The 18,377-nt window shown below is 42.4% G+C and overlaps 1 protein-coding gene across 1 annotated transcript in view; it reads left to right on the forward strand.

Moving 5' to 3' along the window:
• LOC108793879 (stromal membrane-associated protein 1-like) overlaps positions 1–10,688 on the forward strand; it is a 127,210-nt gene extending 116,522 nt beyond the window's left edge. The window contains exons 6-7 of the mRNA XM_018564830.1: positions 5,341–5,421; positions 10,608–10,688. Of these exons, the coding sequence (XP_018420332.1) occupies positions 5,341–5,421; positions 10,608–10,688 (162 nt within the window). The remainder of the gene's footprint in view (positions 1–5,340; positions 5,422–10,607) is intronic.
• Positions 10,689–18,377: the final 7,689 nt, after the last annotated feature.

An 18,377-nucleotide genomic window follows, 5' to 3' on the forward strand; every position in this document is an offset into this window, starting at 1 on the left:
CCCCCCCCCCCCCCCCGTGGTTTTCGGGGTCCCCGCTCCTCTAGCGGACTCGAAACCACGGAACATGAGCTCACCATAGAGCAGACGTAAAACTGAGTTTTTTCGTCTGCTCTGTGTTATCACTGAGACGGTGCGCTGTGATCACAGCGCCACCTGTCTCAGCTGTCAGGAACTACACAGAACATCAGTTCTGTGTTGGAGGGCAGGTTCCATAAAAAGAACCTGTCACCTCCAAACTATCACTTAGAGGATTTTAAATCCCTATGTGATGGAAATAAAATTAGGTGGGGGGGAAAAAAATAATACAAATTTAAAAAAGTTATGAAAGTACAAAATAATATTTTAAAAAAAGTGACAATGTTAAAAAAAACCCCCCGCTGCCCCCGCCATCTGCATGCAAATAAACACACGCATAGGACATTGTGTATGTGCGTTGAGTGCTGCCGCCATTTCACTGTGCCGTATTGTGGTAGCGAGGCAGCAGAACTCTCCCACACGCACAATGTGCGTTAAAGGGCAAGTTCACTTTCCCAGGTAACATGGGAAAATGGAATTACCTGATCAAATCTGGCCCCCGTCTCTCCCAAAACCCTCCCACCCCCTGGCTATACTTACCTTTCGGCAAACAGTCCTTACCCTCCACCGGTACAGGTGTACACTGAGTACCGACAGCAAAATATCGGTACTCTATACCCAAACACCGGTATTGGTGCATCCCTAGTTTTAATTAAAAATATTTTTTTTTGTTTTGGGACAAGTAGATTGTTATGAAGGACAAGTAGATTTGGCCCCCGCTTTAGCCCTTGGACAAGTAGTTTTTTCAAAAATTTCCACACCCCTGATTATGAAGGTGATGGTCCGGTTCTTTTTGGTACCGGGGCTGCTGGATGTGTAATGTATCTGTCCTTGTTCTGTTTGATTTTTTTTTTTTTCCAAGTGCCTGAATTATTATTGTTTTTCTCTTGAGCATTGCTACAGAGAATTCTCAGTAGGTTTATGCTTAAAGGCTGCTTCTGTCACTAATCATCCATGTTGGTAGGCAGAATCTGACAAAAATTTTGTACTTCTGCTTCACATACTTGATCTAGATTATTTATAACTGCATTCTAAACATTGGTGAGAAGTTGCTAAATTAGATGTGCCACCAGTCAAAAGGCTTGACTTGAAAGTGATGTAAACATGTGCTGAATAACTGTACAGTAGTATGAAGTGGCAAACATGTTTAAGTCTTTTTTGTTTTTGCATTTTTATTACAAATATTTTCATTTAAAATTTTTTATTTTTTTTATAAAATGGACTTCCGTTAATGTTCCTATTTTATATTGGCTTAGGTGTGAAAAGTATGCCAGCAGGAAATGTGTTGCCTATGAAACCCAATTGACTTCCAACTATCATTTCTGCGGAGTATAAACAGATACAAAGATTCTGGTTGTCATGGGCATCAGTACATTTTACAGTTGCCATGGTCAATATATTTCTCGGCTGCCATGGGCATCAATACAATTTATGGTTGCTATGGACATCGGTGCAATTAATAGGGCCTTAGGTAAGTGTCCTGGGGAGTTGCACTCCTGCTCAAAAGTGGTGAGAGAGCGTGTCATCTCCACAGGGCGCGGGAGTGACGCAAGGAAATGGTTACGTTGAAAGTGACGCCAGAAGACCAGTGGGGCCAGGATGGGATCCCTGTCCATGTCGGAGCATGTCTGCCAGCCCGCACCCTGTAGAAAATGAAGTGCCAGTTGTTCCCTGAAAATCTTCTGCAACAATGGCAAAAAATTGAGAGAATATATATCATTCAGGTTCCGTGAGAGCTGGATTCCCAGGTACTTCAGAGAGGATGTAGCCCAAGCGAAGGGAAAGTTACGTTGAAGGCGTTGCGCCTGAGAACTAGGCAGGGTGAGGTTCAAGGCCTCCGACAGTGCGCTCCTCACGCCGCCATGTCCAGGACACGCCCCGTTACCATACTTTTTATACATCAGCCCATTAGTAGCAACTCGACCTGAGTTGAAGTGTATCCCTCTGTTCTTCTATAGAGAAATTTCATTTATCTCCGTATAAATCACCTTCTCTTGTTGCATTTCTAGTTGATCTGAAGTAATACTATATTGAGGGGAATTTATCATAACTGGAGTAGTTTCCATAATAACCTATCAGCTTCTCTTTTCATTTTGTGCAGTTTTGAAAATGAAAGATAGAAGCTCATTGGCAACTGCTCCAGATTCCGTCTGCTCCATTTTTGATAAATTCCCACCAATTAATCTTAATCTGCAGCCTTGATACATTGCTTTGTATAGACTAAGACTGGTCATGATATTAGTGTGGGAAATGCCATTGCTCAGATTAAGTCTGGCAAGTTTTTAGCTTTCAGCTGCCTGATCTCAACCACTGCTATCTTCTGAGTGTGTAGTATTTCAGGTGATGCAGTTGTATGGCAGCATCTGTCAAACTTCAGGTGATCTCTGACCCAGCCCCAACAACTGCCACATGATGGGAGGGGGGGGGAGGGGGTAGGCATGGGGCGTTACACAGAGGCTGATGACACTTTGCCCTGAATGGGCAGTGTCTCTCTTTTAAGGGTCTTGCCAAAAGTAAAAGGACTATTTGATCAATAGAACTGTGTTGTATAGAAAATCTGTAATTTATCGTTTTTAACAAAGACATAAAATGATGATCAATAATTTGCCTTTTGTCTTGCATGCATAGTTTGGAACATGTTTGATGTCTCAGATAAAATAAATCCTGTTTTTGTAAAAACTCTTGGTGGTTACCACTCTAAAATATTGGTAGTGTACGTACATACATACATACATACATACATACATACATACATACATACATACATACTTGTTTCATACAATGCTGTGTTTCTATGAGGTATTTCTCAAGTGTGCAGTTATGCTTTTAGATTTGTCTTGTACTCTCACCTGTCCTCGATACAGTAAGATATCCTGACAAGGCCACAGAGGTCAGGGCTTGGTTTAAGTGTTAGACCCCGTTCACATTGAGCGAGTTATCGCGCGGCAAATTACCGCGCTCCAATGCAATCCAATGGGGCAAAGGGTCCTGCTGTCGCGTGTCGTGTGTCGCTACAGCAGGACCCTTTTTCGGAGCGGATTTAGCCGCAATTCAAGCTTGCTCAATGCAAGCTTGAACGCGACATCGTGCGGCAAGTCTCGCGCAATATGCAAATCGCGCGACAAACGTGCGATTTGCATATCGCGCAGTGGGAATGGGGCCTTAGGTTTAGCTTTAGCAGCATAAGCTATCTACAAAAAGCCTAAAAAAAAAAAAAAAGCTAGAAATGTTTATTTTATTGCATATAGCATACCTAACCTGCCCAGATGCCTTTTGCATTACAGAAACCAACTTTCTTTCAGCATGGAGCATGGATTGTGCAAACAATAATTTCATTAAGCCATGATATGTGAATAAGAAACATGTAACAAATATAAAATAGGTGTTATCCCAATTTGGCTGCAAAAGTGGGAATAAACTTCCACTTTTAAAAAGGGTCAGGTCTTATATTAAGGTTGAGCATAAAGTAATCACTTTGTATTTCTTTTTTATGCTAACATTTTGTTTATATTATTATTATGATCCAGTTCTTGTCAGATTTTATTGTGTTCATTTAGTTTTTGATAGCACACACAGAAATCCTGGTTTAAATTTATTTAACCAGAAAAAAGGTACTGCAGTGAGTGTGGGCAAATGCCATATAAATGATGGTCATGAAAAACAGCTGTTCCCCCCCAAGAAATCTACTGTTAGACTCCAGTCCTTTAGGAAGTGTAAATAACAGCACTACCAGGTTCTTCTGTTTTTAGACAGGTTCACACCATTTTCCGGACAAGAAGATCTGGAACGCGGTGCATTGCGTTTTGCTGCGCTTTTTAAAATGTAAAATGGCCTTGCAGGTTTGTTCCAGTGTGTTTTGAATGCATTCCCGTGCATTCCTGACCAGAGAAAACGAGACCAGCAGTATTATCTTTTTTGGTGTGAACAGAGCCCAGAAATACCATGGGGATACATTGGGATGCTTTTTTGGTCCATTAGTAGCTGTAAGATTCAGGGACATGGGGACAGTGGTAAATTCTACAAAAGAAAATTGCCATACTAACAGGACATAGTTAAGAGCTGCTTTCTAGAGCTTTTTAAATAGCAATTCCCCCAAGTGATGTGTCCAACTGATAAAGTAGTAATAAACTCAAACATTTCTTAGTCATCATGTATTTCAGTATTTCTTAGTCATCATGTTTCCAAACAGCTCCATCTCTCTCAGCTCATCTTCCCTTAATTTCCTGTTTAGTACAAGATCCCAAGGTAGAGCCCAGACTCCAGCAGCTGCCCATCTATTAGCTTTGAGAAGGAAGGGGGGGAGGGGAGAGGAGTGTCTTGCCGTGCTGTGCCTGTGTATTTGTGGAGACACACACAGCTTACTTAAAGTTGTGTTCCGTCGTATACCATTTGTCGGTGGCAGGAAAAGGGTTAAACAGTTTTCTGGATAGGCACACTCTCCACACTAGGACAAGCAGGAATCTTGGTAAATGTCTTTTATTGGTTGTAGTTGTTGATTCAACAGTCTCTTACTTAAAACAGTGCCCTAAATTAGACCTGCCTGCTTAATGTTAAAGAGGAACGTTACCCATTTCTTCAAAATAATAACAAATACACCTATAAATATGTTTAGTAAAGACCATCTACAAACACATACTTCTAGCTAATTGCCAGCTTCCTATTTCTTTGCATACCTTATCTTTTCCTCCCCAGTTTTCTGACAGTGGCCATTTTTTTTTTTAACTAAGGGAAGATTACTAGATCTCTCTTTACTCCTGTGACTAGCACATGTTATCCATGAACATCATTTTTGGGGAGGAAATTGCCTTTCCCTGAGATCTTATGAGATTAAAGATGATATTTCCCAGCAATGGTCTGCTGATGTAACTTTCCTAGGATGCATCACTTGGACACGCTTACCTCATTTTCTCCAAAGCAAACCAACAAGTGGAAAACAAGATATTGTAAGTTAAAGAAAAATATGTTTAATGAATGTAAGATTTCATATCGGCATGCAGAGCTGCATGATGTGATTTCTAGTGGAAGAGGATTAAGGTCCACTTTAACTGAAAAGGTGAAACATGCTTTTTGTAATTTGTGTTTTCCTATTCCATGATATTTAAATGTTAAGAGTTAAATTCTTTAAAATACATTGAAGTTGGCTAAAATTGTACATTTGTGTGTTATACTCCTTTTTTTAAACAGAATGTGCAGGTTCAAGAGTTCTAGGTATCTGTTTACTTAACTGTATTTTTCCTAATGAATCTATTCTCTTCAATCTATTAGAAAGAAAAGGAAAAGAAAAGGGAAGAGAAGAAAAAGGAGAGAGAGCCTGAAAAACAGGTGAAATCTGCCGGTGTGGAGAAGGTAAGAATGAATGCTTTTATTGGAGGAGTCCTAGTTTCTGCAGCCTGGTGGCATTCTTGTTCTCTGTACAGAAGGCTGGTGGGTTCATGCTGTGTTGAATTCTCAGGTACAGAAAAAGGGAAAGATTAAATGCTCAGGCTCTGAAGATTCTCAGTATGCTAGCTAATAGTGTGTTTACACTATTTATAGAAAAACAAAATAGCATAGAACCGTGTTATATGTTCTTCATAAGCCATTCCTGTTCCATATTAACATATTACTCTATTCTTCTTTTTTTTTTTAAATCAATTCGGAATTCCTCTGCTTGAACTGTCAATTCCTTTACAGGAATGTCAGTATTTCAAAAAAAAAAGTTTGTCCAAAATAAATTAATTGCAGCTCCTGATTTGCATGCTTTCCAGGCGAAAGGTTGTATGCATATTATTATTCCCATAAAAGTATACTGTGTTAGAGATTGGGGGGGGGGATTCACCTGTTTGTCCCTCCAGTCAGCGCTGGAGGAGAGGAGGAGAGGGGAGAAGGGGAATCCCTTCGGGGAGCGATGACTGACCGCTCTCTGCAGGGAGATGATCGTTAAGTTAGCGAGCAACGAAATGTTTTCGCCCACTTCCCGATCAATAGAGACGACCTGTGACAGTTTCATTGTCGCACGTCGGCTCTAATTATGAGGATGAGTGAAAATCACTCACCTCATAGTTCTCCTTTTAAATGTCTTTGAATTTAACATAAAACTCTTGTATATCTTGTGCATATACAGTGAGGAAAATAACTGATCACCTGCCCACTTACAAAGAAATGAAAGGTCTATAATATTTTCATCATAGGTGTATTTTAAATGATCGAGACAGAATGTCAACCAAAAATCCAGAAAAAACACATGGTACAAATGTTATAAATTGAGTTGCAGTTCAGTGAGTAAAATCAGTATTTGACCCCCAAGCAAAACATAACTTCTTACTTGGTGGAGAAACCCTTGTTGGCAAGCACAGATGTAAGATGTTTCTTGTAGTTGCTTACCAGGTTTGCACACGTCTCAGGAGGGATTTTGGTCCACTCTTCTTTACAGATCTTCTTTAAATCCTTAAGGTTTCTTGGCTGTCGCTTGGCAATTCGAAGTATCAGCTCACTCCATACATTTTCTATAGTATTAAGGTCTGGAGACTGGCCAGGCCACTCCATGATCTTAATATGCTTTTTCTTGAGCCACTGCTTTGTTGCCTTGGCGGTGTTTTGGACTCGCTCACAAATTTAGATCGGATCAAAAGGTTCCGTACTTATATCTGCCGCCTGGCCTGATTATATATATAGAGTGTACACTCTGAGAGAAAATACCACGCTGACACCAGTTGTTCAGTGTATAAGATACTTCTCCTTTATTGTTCTCCTTTTCATATAGTTTTATTTAACAGGTGAACGTGTATATTTGAGTGTAGCATTGCAGAAAAGTATTTTAGTTTATATATTCTAGCTTATCATTGGTTACATCCATTTATGCATAACTTCCTGCCAAGATGTTTATAGATGTTTATATCTTTCGTCTTGGGTGCGTTGTCTGAAGAGGAGGCGCCAACTTGGTTCCTATTTCTACTGCGTACTTCGGATCTGGGGGGGGTTCTGAGTAAGGTTTTGAGTAAGGAGTGCAAAGAAGAGCAGAAAGAAAATTAGTATATATATTACAATTGATCTATTGTGATAGGCATTTTGTCATAATCATACTTAACCACTTCCATTACAGCGGTATGTTTTGGGTCATTATCATGCTCCAAGACCCATTCACGACCCATCTTCAGTTTTCTGGCTGAGGGAAGGAGGTTCTCATCCAAGATTTTACAATACATGGCCCCGTCCATTGGCCCCTCAATGCGGCAAAGTTGGCCTGTACCTATAGCCGAGAAACAGCCCCGAAGCATAATGTTTCCACCTCCATGCGTTACTGTAGGGATGGTGTTCTTAGGGTCATAGTCTGCATTTTTCTTCCTCCAAACACGGCGAGTCGAGTTAATGCCAAATAGCTCAATTTTGGTCTCATCTGACCGCAGCACTTTCTCCCAATCCTCTGAATCGTTTAGATCAGCGGTTTTCAACCTGTGGGTCGGGACCCCTTCGGGGGTCGAATGACAATTTGCCAGGGGTCGCCGGGAGTCTCCCACTATTAGATAGCTATTAGATTATCATCATTATTATTAATAATAAAAGCTGACACCCTCGGCTTGTGTTATATGGTTTGCCATTTTAGCTGTTACAACAGTGGTTCTCAACCTGTGGGTCGCTGTGTGATTTCTGCTGTGCTCGGTGGGAGTCCTCCTCAGCCCTCTCCTAGCACAGCAGTGTCAGTTCTCCCGCCACGCCACCAGATGTCGCTGCAGCAGCCACGTCAACCCTAAATTTTACCGTTGGGGGTCACCACAACTTGGCAAATGTTACCAAGGGGTCCCGGCCCTAGAAAGGTTGAGAACCACTGGTTTAGATGTTCATTGTCAAACGTCAGACGGGCCTGTACATGTGCCTTCTTGAGGAGGAGGACCTTGCCGGTGCTGCAGGGTCTCCATCAATGGCGGTGTATTCTGTTACCAATGGTTTGTTTGGTGACGGTGGTCCCTACTGCCTTGAGATCATTCACAAGCTCCTCCTATGTAGTGCTGGGCTGATCCCTCACTTTTCTCATGACCATCCTTACCCCATGAGGCGAAATCTTGCATGGAGCTTCAGACCGTGGCGATTGATGGTTATTTTGTATTCCTTCCATTTACAAATAATCACTCTAATAGTAGTTTCCTTCTCACCAAGCTTCTTGACGATAGCCTTGTAGCCCATTCCAGCCTTGTGCAGGTCTACAACCTTGTCCCTAACATCCTTTGACAGCCTTGGTCTTGCCCATGGTGGTGAGGTTTGAATGGAAGGAAGGGATTCTGTGGACAGGTGTCTTTTATATACATAACGAGTTGTCGTTAGCTCCTTCTTAAATTGACAGGACTAATCTGTGTACCACATAGCCAGTCTGTGGAAGCCAGAATTATTGTTGGTTGGTAGGGGATCAAATACTTATTTTACTCACTGAACTGCAACTCAATTTATAACATTTGTATCATGTGGGTTTTTTTCTGGATTGTTGGTTGATATTCTGTCTCTATCATTTAAAATACACCTATGATAAAAATTATAGACCTTCCATTTCTTTGTAAGTAACCTACAAAATCTGCAGAGGATCAAATAATTATTTCCTTTACTGTATATAAAGCAAACCATTGTCTCCAAGCAAAGTAACAGGTTTGCTTTAATGCTCCCATTCCCAGCAGCAAGTACCCAACTTGCTTTGTTCCCCCATCACTTTGTTCAGCTGCCAGTTTGAAGGGATGGAACCCCTCTTACTCTGGTCGGAATGTACTCAGGGCTGAACATTCTCTTCTTGCCCCCTTGTGACAGCGCTGTGTCAATCACTAAGCATCAGCACTGTTACATGCAAGGAAGGGGCGCAAATCACATGCACTTCCATACACAGAAGTGCTGGTTATTTTTGTTGCTCATGTTGGCAGGGGTGATGAGCGTGCATTTCTGGAGGGCAATAAAGCAAATTTGTTCTATTGGCCAGCATGGGAAAAGCAAAAGATTGGTGTAATGACTCGTCTATTGGTTATGGGGGATAAAGCAATCCTGCAATAATCACAAATCACTGAAACACACTTTATTTTTTCATGTGGCTGTGATGTCTATAGCAACCAGGTTCCAGGAGTAAATGAAAAAATAATTATGAACGTTTTTCTTATAATAGCATTGTTACTGTTCCTTTATACTAAGGTTTGATAATAAGCAACACAATAGTTATTGTTAAGCACAAAAGTGGTCAGATAGGTGTTTGTTATGGACATTCTCAATTCACCATTGTTTTCGAACATACATTTGCATTGTGATGTGTTTGCCTGGCAGTGTAGAATATATTGCCTCAAACTACATGTAAACCTGTTCAAGTTCAGTTTGTCCATGATTTTATTTTATTTTTTTGCTTTTGTACTATGTTCATGGTTAATATTAGAGAAACCCCATTGTATACTGTTAGTAAACCACAGTCCTGAAGTGTATTACGCTTACTGCAAACCTATGAATTTTTTATGTAGTGTTTGAATAGCATTCAGTATTAACTCTGCCCTGGCTAACCCACTTGTAATGGATCTTCTGCAGCTTTGTACAAGTTCCAGGCACTAGGCTGCTCCCCCTTCTCCTGCTCCTTTACGAATTACACAACAAACTGAAAGTTGAAATTGAAAAAGTTTTCCAGTTCTGTACATTGGTTGTTGCTGTATTTGAGCATTCATTTTGTACTTAATTTAGCTGCAGCCTTGGCTTGATAGAATCTTCTTGGATACAGAAGATCCGGTTATGGAGCTTATCGATTTGGCTTTGCTTTCTTTGCAACCATCTTTTAATGCATATTTAAAGGTTAGGCGCATTGTTAATAGTTGTTGGTGAAAAGTCTGTGTGAGATTTGATGGAGCTTTTCAGTAGCATTGAAGTGTGAAAAAGTAGATTGGATAATTTTTCTCTTAGCCTGTTAAGCATTAAGTCTGTATCATATGTATCTCTGTTCATTGTTACAAACTCATGGGTAGAAGTACAGATATTAGAAATCATGAGAATGCAGTCTTGTGATGACCATACCCACATATTTTTTTATGCAGTTAATGGTTTGATCTGATTTTTATCATCAACTGTATGAAATGATCAGTTAATAGAGCATACACTTCCAGTACGTTTGCCTGCCTTGATCCTATAATTTTTTAATTATAAGTTATAAAGTAAACAGGAATCCAAAGCTTCAGTATAAATAATTTGCTGCTTACAACACGTGATCGGTTTGAGCTTAATAATCCATGTGATCACTTCAATTATCGCTCAGTTGTATTGTTACAAGTATAGCTGACATCACACAAAAAACGCCGTTTTACAATGGTATGATCTTGCATCTTAAAAACAGATTTGTTATTTTGAATTATACTTGTCCTGTTCTCTTTTACTCCTTGAGATTGAGAAAATTAATTTATCCTTGTTTATTAAATGGCATATTAGAAAAATTGTCCAGACCTTAATAACAATTATTGTAAATAGTTAATTATTGGAAAGGATTTACAAAATATACCAGCATTCAAAACAGGATGAAAACCTGCTTTTGTCCAGATCTGCTCTGCCTCCAGCCCTGTGACGCAATGCTGAAGGTTGTAAGCAAGGATTATGTTGTAAAAGTGGAACTGATGACTGAAAGGCGGGTGCTCTAATATTAGGAGTATATTATCACTCTGTTTGCCTGAGGAAGGGGCCGCATGGTCCCGAATACGGAAAATTGTATACTTACCTTTTGGTAATTTTCCTTTCCTGGTGCCTTGACATGGCAGCATACCTGTGGTTGAAGCCCCTCCCCTTCAACCCCCAGGACCAGTATCTCTATAAATTGATTGGCTTCTGCTCCCTTCTCCCTTCTAGTAAATAGACCAAGACCAAATGGACCGCATTGGGTGGGAGACATGTATGCTGCCATGTCAAGGCACCAGGAAAGGAAAATTACCGAAAGGTAAGTATACAATTTTCCGTATTCCTGGTGCTGACATGGCAGCATACCTGTGGTTCAATAACTAGCCACACGGGAGGGGAATGCAACAAAAAAATTATTACAGAGAGGTAGAAGCCAACAACATTTTCTCTCTCTTTAGTGGTCAAAACAGCCAGATCCACTCTATAATGACGCATGAACGTAGAAAAAGTGGACCACGTGGCTGCTTTGCAGATTGTTTCCGGCGAGACTCTCGCAAAGGCCGCACAAGAAGTCGATAAACTCCTAGTTGAATGAGCCGTAATCGTGGCCGGTGCCTGCATGCCACTAGCCCTGTAGGCAAGACGAATGATACTTGTAATCCAATTAGCAATGGAACACGTGGAAGCCGACTGGCTCTTTCTGGCCCCTTCTGGAAAGACAAAGAGCCGTGGAGACTTCCGGAATGACTCGGTAAGGTCCACATAAAGTTTGAGGGCACTTGCCACATCCAACTCGTGCAGTGTATGAGATTCACCCTCCTTGTTGAAAACTGGAAGGACCCACTCCTGACTGCAGTAAAAGGCAGAAAACACTTTAGGTATAAATTCCTGGATAGGCCGCAGTACCACTTTATCCGGCTAGAAGTAGATGTACGGGGCGCCTACCCCCAAGGCCTGGATCTCTGACACCCGCTTAGCTGAAGTTATTGCCACCAGAATAACCGTCTTCAAGGTGAGATTCCGGATCGTGCAGGTTTCAGTCGGACTGAAAGGGGAATGTGCAAGGGCGTCCAATACCAGCGACGGATCCCATTGGGGATAAAAGTTCTTTTTGGGAGGTCTCGGTCTGATGACCGCCTTTAGAAACTTCCTAACTAACGGATCACACGCCCACCTGGTATTGGTCAAAGCTGAGATTGCCGAAATCTGGACCTTTTAGCGTGTTCCAAGCCAGCCCAAGATCCAGACCAGTCTGAAGGAACTCTAGGACATGGGGTAGTTCCGGAAGTAATGGATCGAAACCCGCTGATGAGGTGAAATCACTAAATCTCTTCCAAACTCTAGTGTAGGTCTGATTTGTATTCTTCTTCCTAGAAGCGAGATGAGTATCCATTACTCTAGAAGAACAACCTAACGATGCCAGTTTAACCCTCAACTTCCAGGCCTTTTAACTTCAGAGCTTCTGGATGCGAGTGCTGAATCTGCCCTTGAACAAGAAGGAGCGGGACAAGAGTAGTGGGATCCTCTACTGCCAGGAGAGACAGTGTGTACCATGGTCGCCTCGGCCAACAAGGAGTTATGGTCAGGATCGTAACCCTCCATCACTAGCCGCTGTAGAAACCTCAGGATCAGAGGGACTGGGGGAAAGGCATATCCCAGGCTGAAGTCCCAGGGCTGAACCAGCACGTCCACTCCCTGCATCTCCTTGCAAGCGTATCTGGTGAAGAAACGAGACACCTTTGCATTGAGCAGGGTCGCGAACAAGTCCACCTGGGGACGGCCCCATCTCTGGCAAATCAAGCGAAACACTTGATCGTTGAGTGACCACTCGTTGTCGATCATCTGTCTGGAAAGATGATTTGCTTGTACATTGTGCCAACCCGGAATATGAATTGCACTGATCCTCCTGAGATGGTGTTCCGCCCAAGACATAATGGGGGACACTTCGAGTAAAAGGGAGGAGCTGTGCGTTCCCCCTTGATTCTTCACGTAGGAGACCGCAGCTCGATTGTCCATTTGGAGCAGAACTGACTTCCCCTGAATGGATGTTGCAAAAGCCCTCAGAGCCAACCAGGCTGCCCGGAGCTCGAGCACATTCGAGACAATATGATTGGTGGCACCTCGCCACTGACCCTGGGCCACTGCTTCCCCTGAATGAGCACCCCATCCGTGGTGACTTGTGTCTGTGGTAACTATGGGCCCTAGGGTTCCCGAATTCAGTAGATTGGCCTCGCGAGTTCACCACCAAAGACTCTGCTTCATCTGACTCGTGACTACTATAGTCTGAGAGAGAGAGACGACTATTGCTGACTATTGACGACTATTCCGTTGCTCGGAATTTTCGTTTATGTGTAAAACGGAATTGGAGGTAGCTTTTTGAAAACCCATGAATGTCCCCGTGAAACAGTGGTGGTCACCCAAACATCGGAAACATGTTGAGCCCAAATCTGCTGAAAGGCGGTTAGCCGAGCTCCGACCTCGCAGACCTGGACCGAACCCCTGTCAAAAAGACTTCTGCTGTTGCAACGGTTGGTAGGACCTCGCATCCCTGAACTTCTGCGGGAAGGATGTCTTAGAGAAGGATTTTCTCTTCCTGGTCCTAGCCTGCGGAATAAGGCCACTCTTCCTGCCAGTAACTATGGTAATTGCTGTGTCCAGTTTCTCTCCAAAGAGAGCTTTTCCATCAAAGGGAATGCAACACCATGACTGCTTGGACGTGGGGTCCACCTGCCAAGACTTGAGCCACAGAGCTCTCTTCGCTATGATGGAGTGTAGCATTGCCCTGGAGGAACAACAAATTGAATCGATTGCCGTTCCCGTGACAAAATCCGCAGACAATTTTATCTCATCCAGGGCCGGAATTATTTCTTCAGGTGTCAAACCGTCTTGTAATGCGGATTCTAGATTATCCGTCCATACTCTCACTGCCCTGGACACCGAGGTAAGGGCCACCATGGGCTTACAGGCTGCTCCCAACGCCAAGTAGGCCTTTTTCAAATCCTGATCGATACAGCGATCTAAGACGTCTCGGAAGGACACTACATCCTCCAATGGTAAGGTCGTATTCCTGGCTAACCTCATAATGGAGGCATCCACCACTGAAAAGGCATCACAGATGGCTGCATCTGAATCAAGAAGAGGGTAAAGCTTGGACAGTCTATTCTGGAAAGGAATTCACTTGTCAACCTTTTTCCACTCCTCAAATATCATATTTCTTATCTCGTCCATCAGAGGGAAAGATATAATCTTCATTAACTGTGGAAAAAATGTCCCCCTTTTCTCGGGTGAGCCAGGTTATTCCTCCCAACTGATAGCCTGCTTGACTGCAGACACAAAGGGCTCGACCAAACTGAAATCAAAAACTGCAGCCTCTGAATCCTCTGGGACTTCTTCGTCCTCCTCACCGGAGAGGGCCTGGTCCCTTCCTGGCAGGGGCCCTTTGTTCGGCTCCTTAGAAGCCGCTGCATAAGTACTCGGCCCCTCCCAGGTAGCGGCAAACTCTGAGTCTTGCACCACTTGTTTCATGAGGCCCACTACATCCTCTTTCTGTTGATCGGAATCTCGTGTAGCCTCCTTAAAGCAGGATGCGCAAACCCGTTTTCCAGGCAAGGGCGGGCTTCTGCAAATCCAACAGCATTCAGACCCAGGCCTAGATCTTATCTTAGGAGAAGGGGAACGATGGCGTGTAAACCTGGAATGCCTTGCAGAGTACTGAGAGGAAGAATGACGCCCATGCCTTCTGGACTGTCGCTGGTATCTTTCCGTGAACGGCTCTCAGGGCTGTAATAAAAAAATATCACCCATTAGAGATCTCCAGCATAATAGCTCCAAATGCAATACTTACCAAACACTTCCTACCTAGTGACATGTTGGGCACCTTTCATTTGATTCGGCTCATCCATTGCCGCACGCAGCTGTGTGGTCAGCAAACAAGCAAAAGTCAATGTATGAAATCACGGATTCAATACACAGTTTACAATCAGGCACACGAGAAAGCTAATCTAACACTAATACCTACAATAATTTACAAGCAGCACAATTGCATTATATATATAATATAGATATATATAGATATATCTATATATCTATATAGATATAAATATATATCTGACTGAAAATCAGCAGGAGGGGCGCAATCTTCACACCAGACAGAGCATCAGCAGAGCATCTATAGGGCATCCCTCAGCTGCTTTAAATAGGGACAAAATGGTGGAAAACTCCTCCTCTTAGAACTGTGGGCAAACAAGCAATTTTGCCCTCAAACAAGGTGGCCGCCAGCGCTTCGGTGAACCCACTGCGCATGTGCTGAACCCGCGCATGCGCAGTAGCAACGTCAGAACGCCGACAGAAGAAAACACACCCGTAGTACGCACGCGAAGCGCCCACCATCATACACGGCAGGTACGCTCTGCCCAACAATCCAACAGCTACAGGGGGAACCCTGCAAAGGTATGGAGACCGACAGCCCGGCTAGGGAAAAAAAACTCAAGGATGCAGACCACACAGCCATGAGTCCCCCTGAGATAACGGAATCCCAGACTGAAAAGGATACCCAAAACCACAGTCTTCCACACCTTATGTGGCGCCTTTAGCAGCCCAAGCGTGCGGAACTCATCCAGAGGAGCCAGTGCTGCATGGCCAGACCCCGTTGGAGTCTTAGTAGGAGCAAATATCCATGTACACCTGGTCCTGCGGATCTTGGGACAAAAAACAAGAAGGGAGCAGAAGCCAATCAATTTATAGAGATATTAGTCCTGGGGGTTTAAGGGGGAGGAGCTTCAACCACAGGTATGCTGCCATGTCGGCACCAGGAAACATTGCTTAGACGTGTCATCACTTGGGTCAATAAAACCTTGTTGACTTAATATTAGTGCCAGTCACTTTTTCTATTTTTGTACGTTTTGGCGGAGGCATCCGTTGTTACTGCTGCATCCGCTCTGCTGCATTAGGGATTCTCCGGTCAGGAGTGCGATGGGATACATGGACTTTTATCTAATATTAGGAGGGGCTACTGATGTGAAAGTGGGGAAATCTGATTTGAAGGGGATTCTTATTTGGGAAGGGGAGGGGAGAGGCTTTAGGGTAATAGCAGTTGTCTAAACAGACCCCCTGATATTTCACTTTTAGGGCCCGTTTACTCCGTAGTGCATGTTAACTTGCGCTTAACACACACAATGGCACAGTGCATTATACTACGCTCAGTGCATTGCCATTCAATTGAATGGCACCCAAAGGCATCTCCGTGTTGCAGCACAATGCGTGGTACTGCAATACGGTGCATTTTGTTGAACAGTAGTGCATGCACATGTCAGTTTTTATTAAATGGCTGCGATTATTTGCTTCTCAGTCGCTGATCACAGCTGTTCACTGTTCAGCAGAGTCAAGGGGGACTTTTCTGTTATAAGTTCATGGTTGCTAAAGCAACCATGAGCTTATAGCAGAGTGAGGTAAGGCATACTGAACTGGCCAGCTGCATGAGTTTCTCTCCCGCCATATGCCTTACGCCCCTGGCAGGAAAAGGGTTAAACCTGATGAGCATTGCATTAGTTTATATGTGCCCAACACCCTAACATGTGCTTTTACTTGATTTAAAAGAAAGAGCCAATATATTACACTTAACATTTTTTTGCATTCATGTGTGGTTATCCCTGAGCCACAGTTGTGGAATATCACCTAACATTTATTAGTGATAGTAACAGTGAAAATGATAAAAGCCTTATCCACAATTAACTCCAATGTGAAAAAAGCAGCATTGCTAGCTTGTCTGATCGGGTGTGCTATGTTGGATACATAGTAACTGGCGATATTAAATAGTTCCTTTGTGTCAGTAATTAATATTCTGAACAGTACAGATGTGTGGAATCCTAGCCTTCATTATACTGTTAAGAGTTGGGGAACATTAGCTTTTTGAATTGTAAGTCACTTTATTTCCTTTATTCAGCAAAGTGTTAGGCGCATAGCTCAATGTCTTCATGTCAATAGACAACCACGTTCAACATTTTTGATTCATTGTTTGATAAAAGCCTAAGAATGGCAGTTTTATATGTATTTACCAGCTTTAGAGACTTCAATTTTAAGGAGCATGTGTGCTTTTGTATAGGTTCTTTTATTGATGACGTGCTTTATTTAACTGCCTGTGTTAAACCATATAGACTACAGAGATGGTGGCCTTTATACATTTTTCATGATGCATTGTGAAAATGAGTTATTCATCTTATTCAAAATGCAGTAATTTTTTCTGAGATTTTGTGAAGTATTATTTATTACCAATTGCTAGCTATGAGTCATGCATACATATCTCTGTATAGTCCAAAGACAACTGTATTTACAGGAAATATTTGCAGACCTGTAATTTGAAATGGACTGTGCTTTCACATTGGGGATTGATCCTTTCAAGCAAATAAGAATTTATCTAATAGGGATATTTTTTAAAAATAGTTTTCTTTTTTTCTTAGGATGTTATCAATAGCTTGCTGGGAATGCTTTTGGTGATTTAAGGTAAACCCTAAGGCTGGGTTCACACCTAGGCGTATCGAATATGCGATTCGCGGTAAAAAAAAAAGTGCGACAAACGCGGGTTTCCCAAGGCTACCTGGCTGTATCCCAATGGATACGAGCGACAAATACGCCCCATTGATTAGTTGGATCCCCTAGCTCTCTCCTCCACACTGGGAGGGGGGCACAGAAAGCAGTGGGCGGGTGCAATAGCCAGCCTGCTATTGCAATTTGAAAAGGCCAATAGCAGGCTGGCTATTGCTCCCAGCCACTACCTGCTGTATTTACATTCAGCTGCCGTCTGCAGAATTTTGCCACTGGCAGCGGTCATTCCCTGGCTGAAGCTATTCAAACGCCATGTGCTTACAATACAAATGTATTTTTTTTTAAATTACAAAAGGTGGGGAAAAAGTAATTTTTAGTTTCGGCCTGACAAATTCTGCTGCGGGAGGTGCGTTACAGTGCCTTTCATTTCAATGGCACTCGAAGTGCACCTTCCACCCACAGTGTCATCGCGCGGTACCTCAAGGCCGTGCGTTCCAGTGCTGTGTGATTGCAAAAAAATTTGCATGCAGTTTTATTCTGAAATAAACTGTGTAACACTGCATTTGTGTATTTTATTTTAAATTAAGGATGATATTTATTAAATCTAAAATTTTATCCGCTTAATCGAAAAAATTATTGACCAACTAATCGATTTATGAAAATATTCATTAGTTGCAGCCCTAGATTCTACTTTTGTTATCTCATTTTGTTACTTATTGATGTTTTCCTTTTTACTTTGCACATTGCCTAACATTTAATTAGCACAATTTGAACAAAATTACATCAAGTAATTTTTGCAGTAATAGTTTTTAAAAGTGTCTTTACATTATACTATAGTTTCCCTTTAAGAATGTGACGTTGCTCATTGAAAACATGAATATAGCCTGAATCCAAGGTGAAGTGAATTCTACTTTTCTTTTCATGTGAAGGGTTCTTATTCTTTTTCGGTTACCTTTTTTGTGTTCTTTTATTACTTTCCATTGCTTCATGATCATTTCAGGGTTGCTGGGATGTCATGTCAGTATTTCCTCCTGTGAAGTTCACTGTCCTCCCCCCTCTCAGTAAAGTGGGCTGTTCCTTCCTTGCAGGCCCTTCTTCACTAGTCTCATCTAGTTCTTTGATTCCTGTATCCATTTTCCCATTGTAGCCACACGTCAAGGTGAAAATGCATTAAA

This window comes from Nanorana parkeri, unplaced genomic scaffold (assembly GCF_000935625.1).
Source record: "Nanorana parkeri isolate BGI_ZX_2015 unplaced genomic scaffold, ASM93562v1 scaffold785, whole genome shotgun sequence".
Lineage (NCBI taxonomy): Eukaryota > Metazoa > Chordata > Amphibia > Anura > Dicroglossidae > Nanorana > Nanorana parkeri.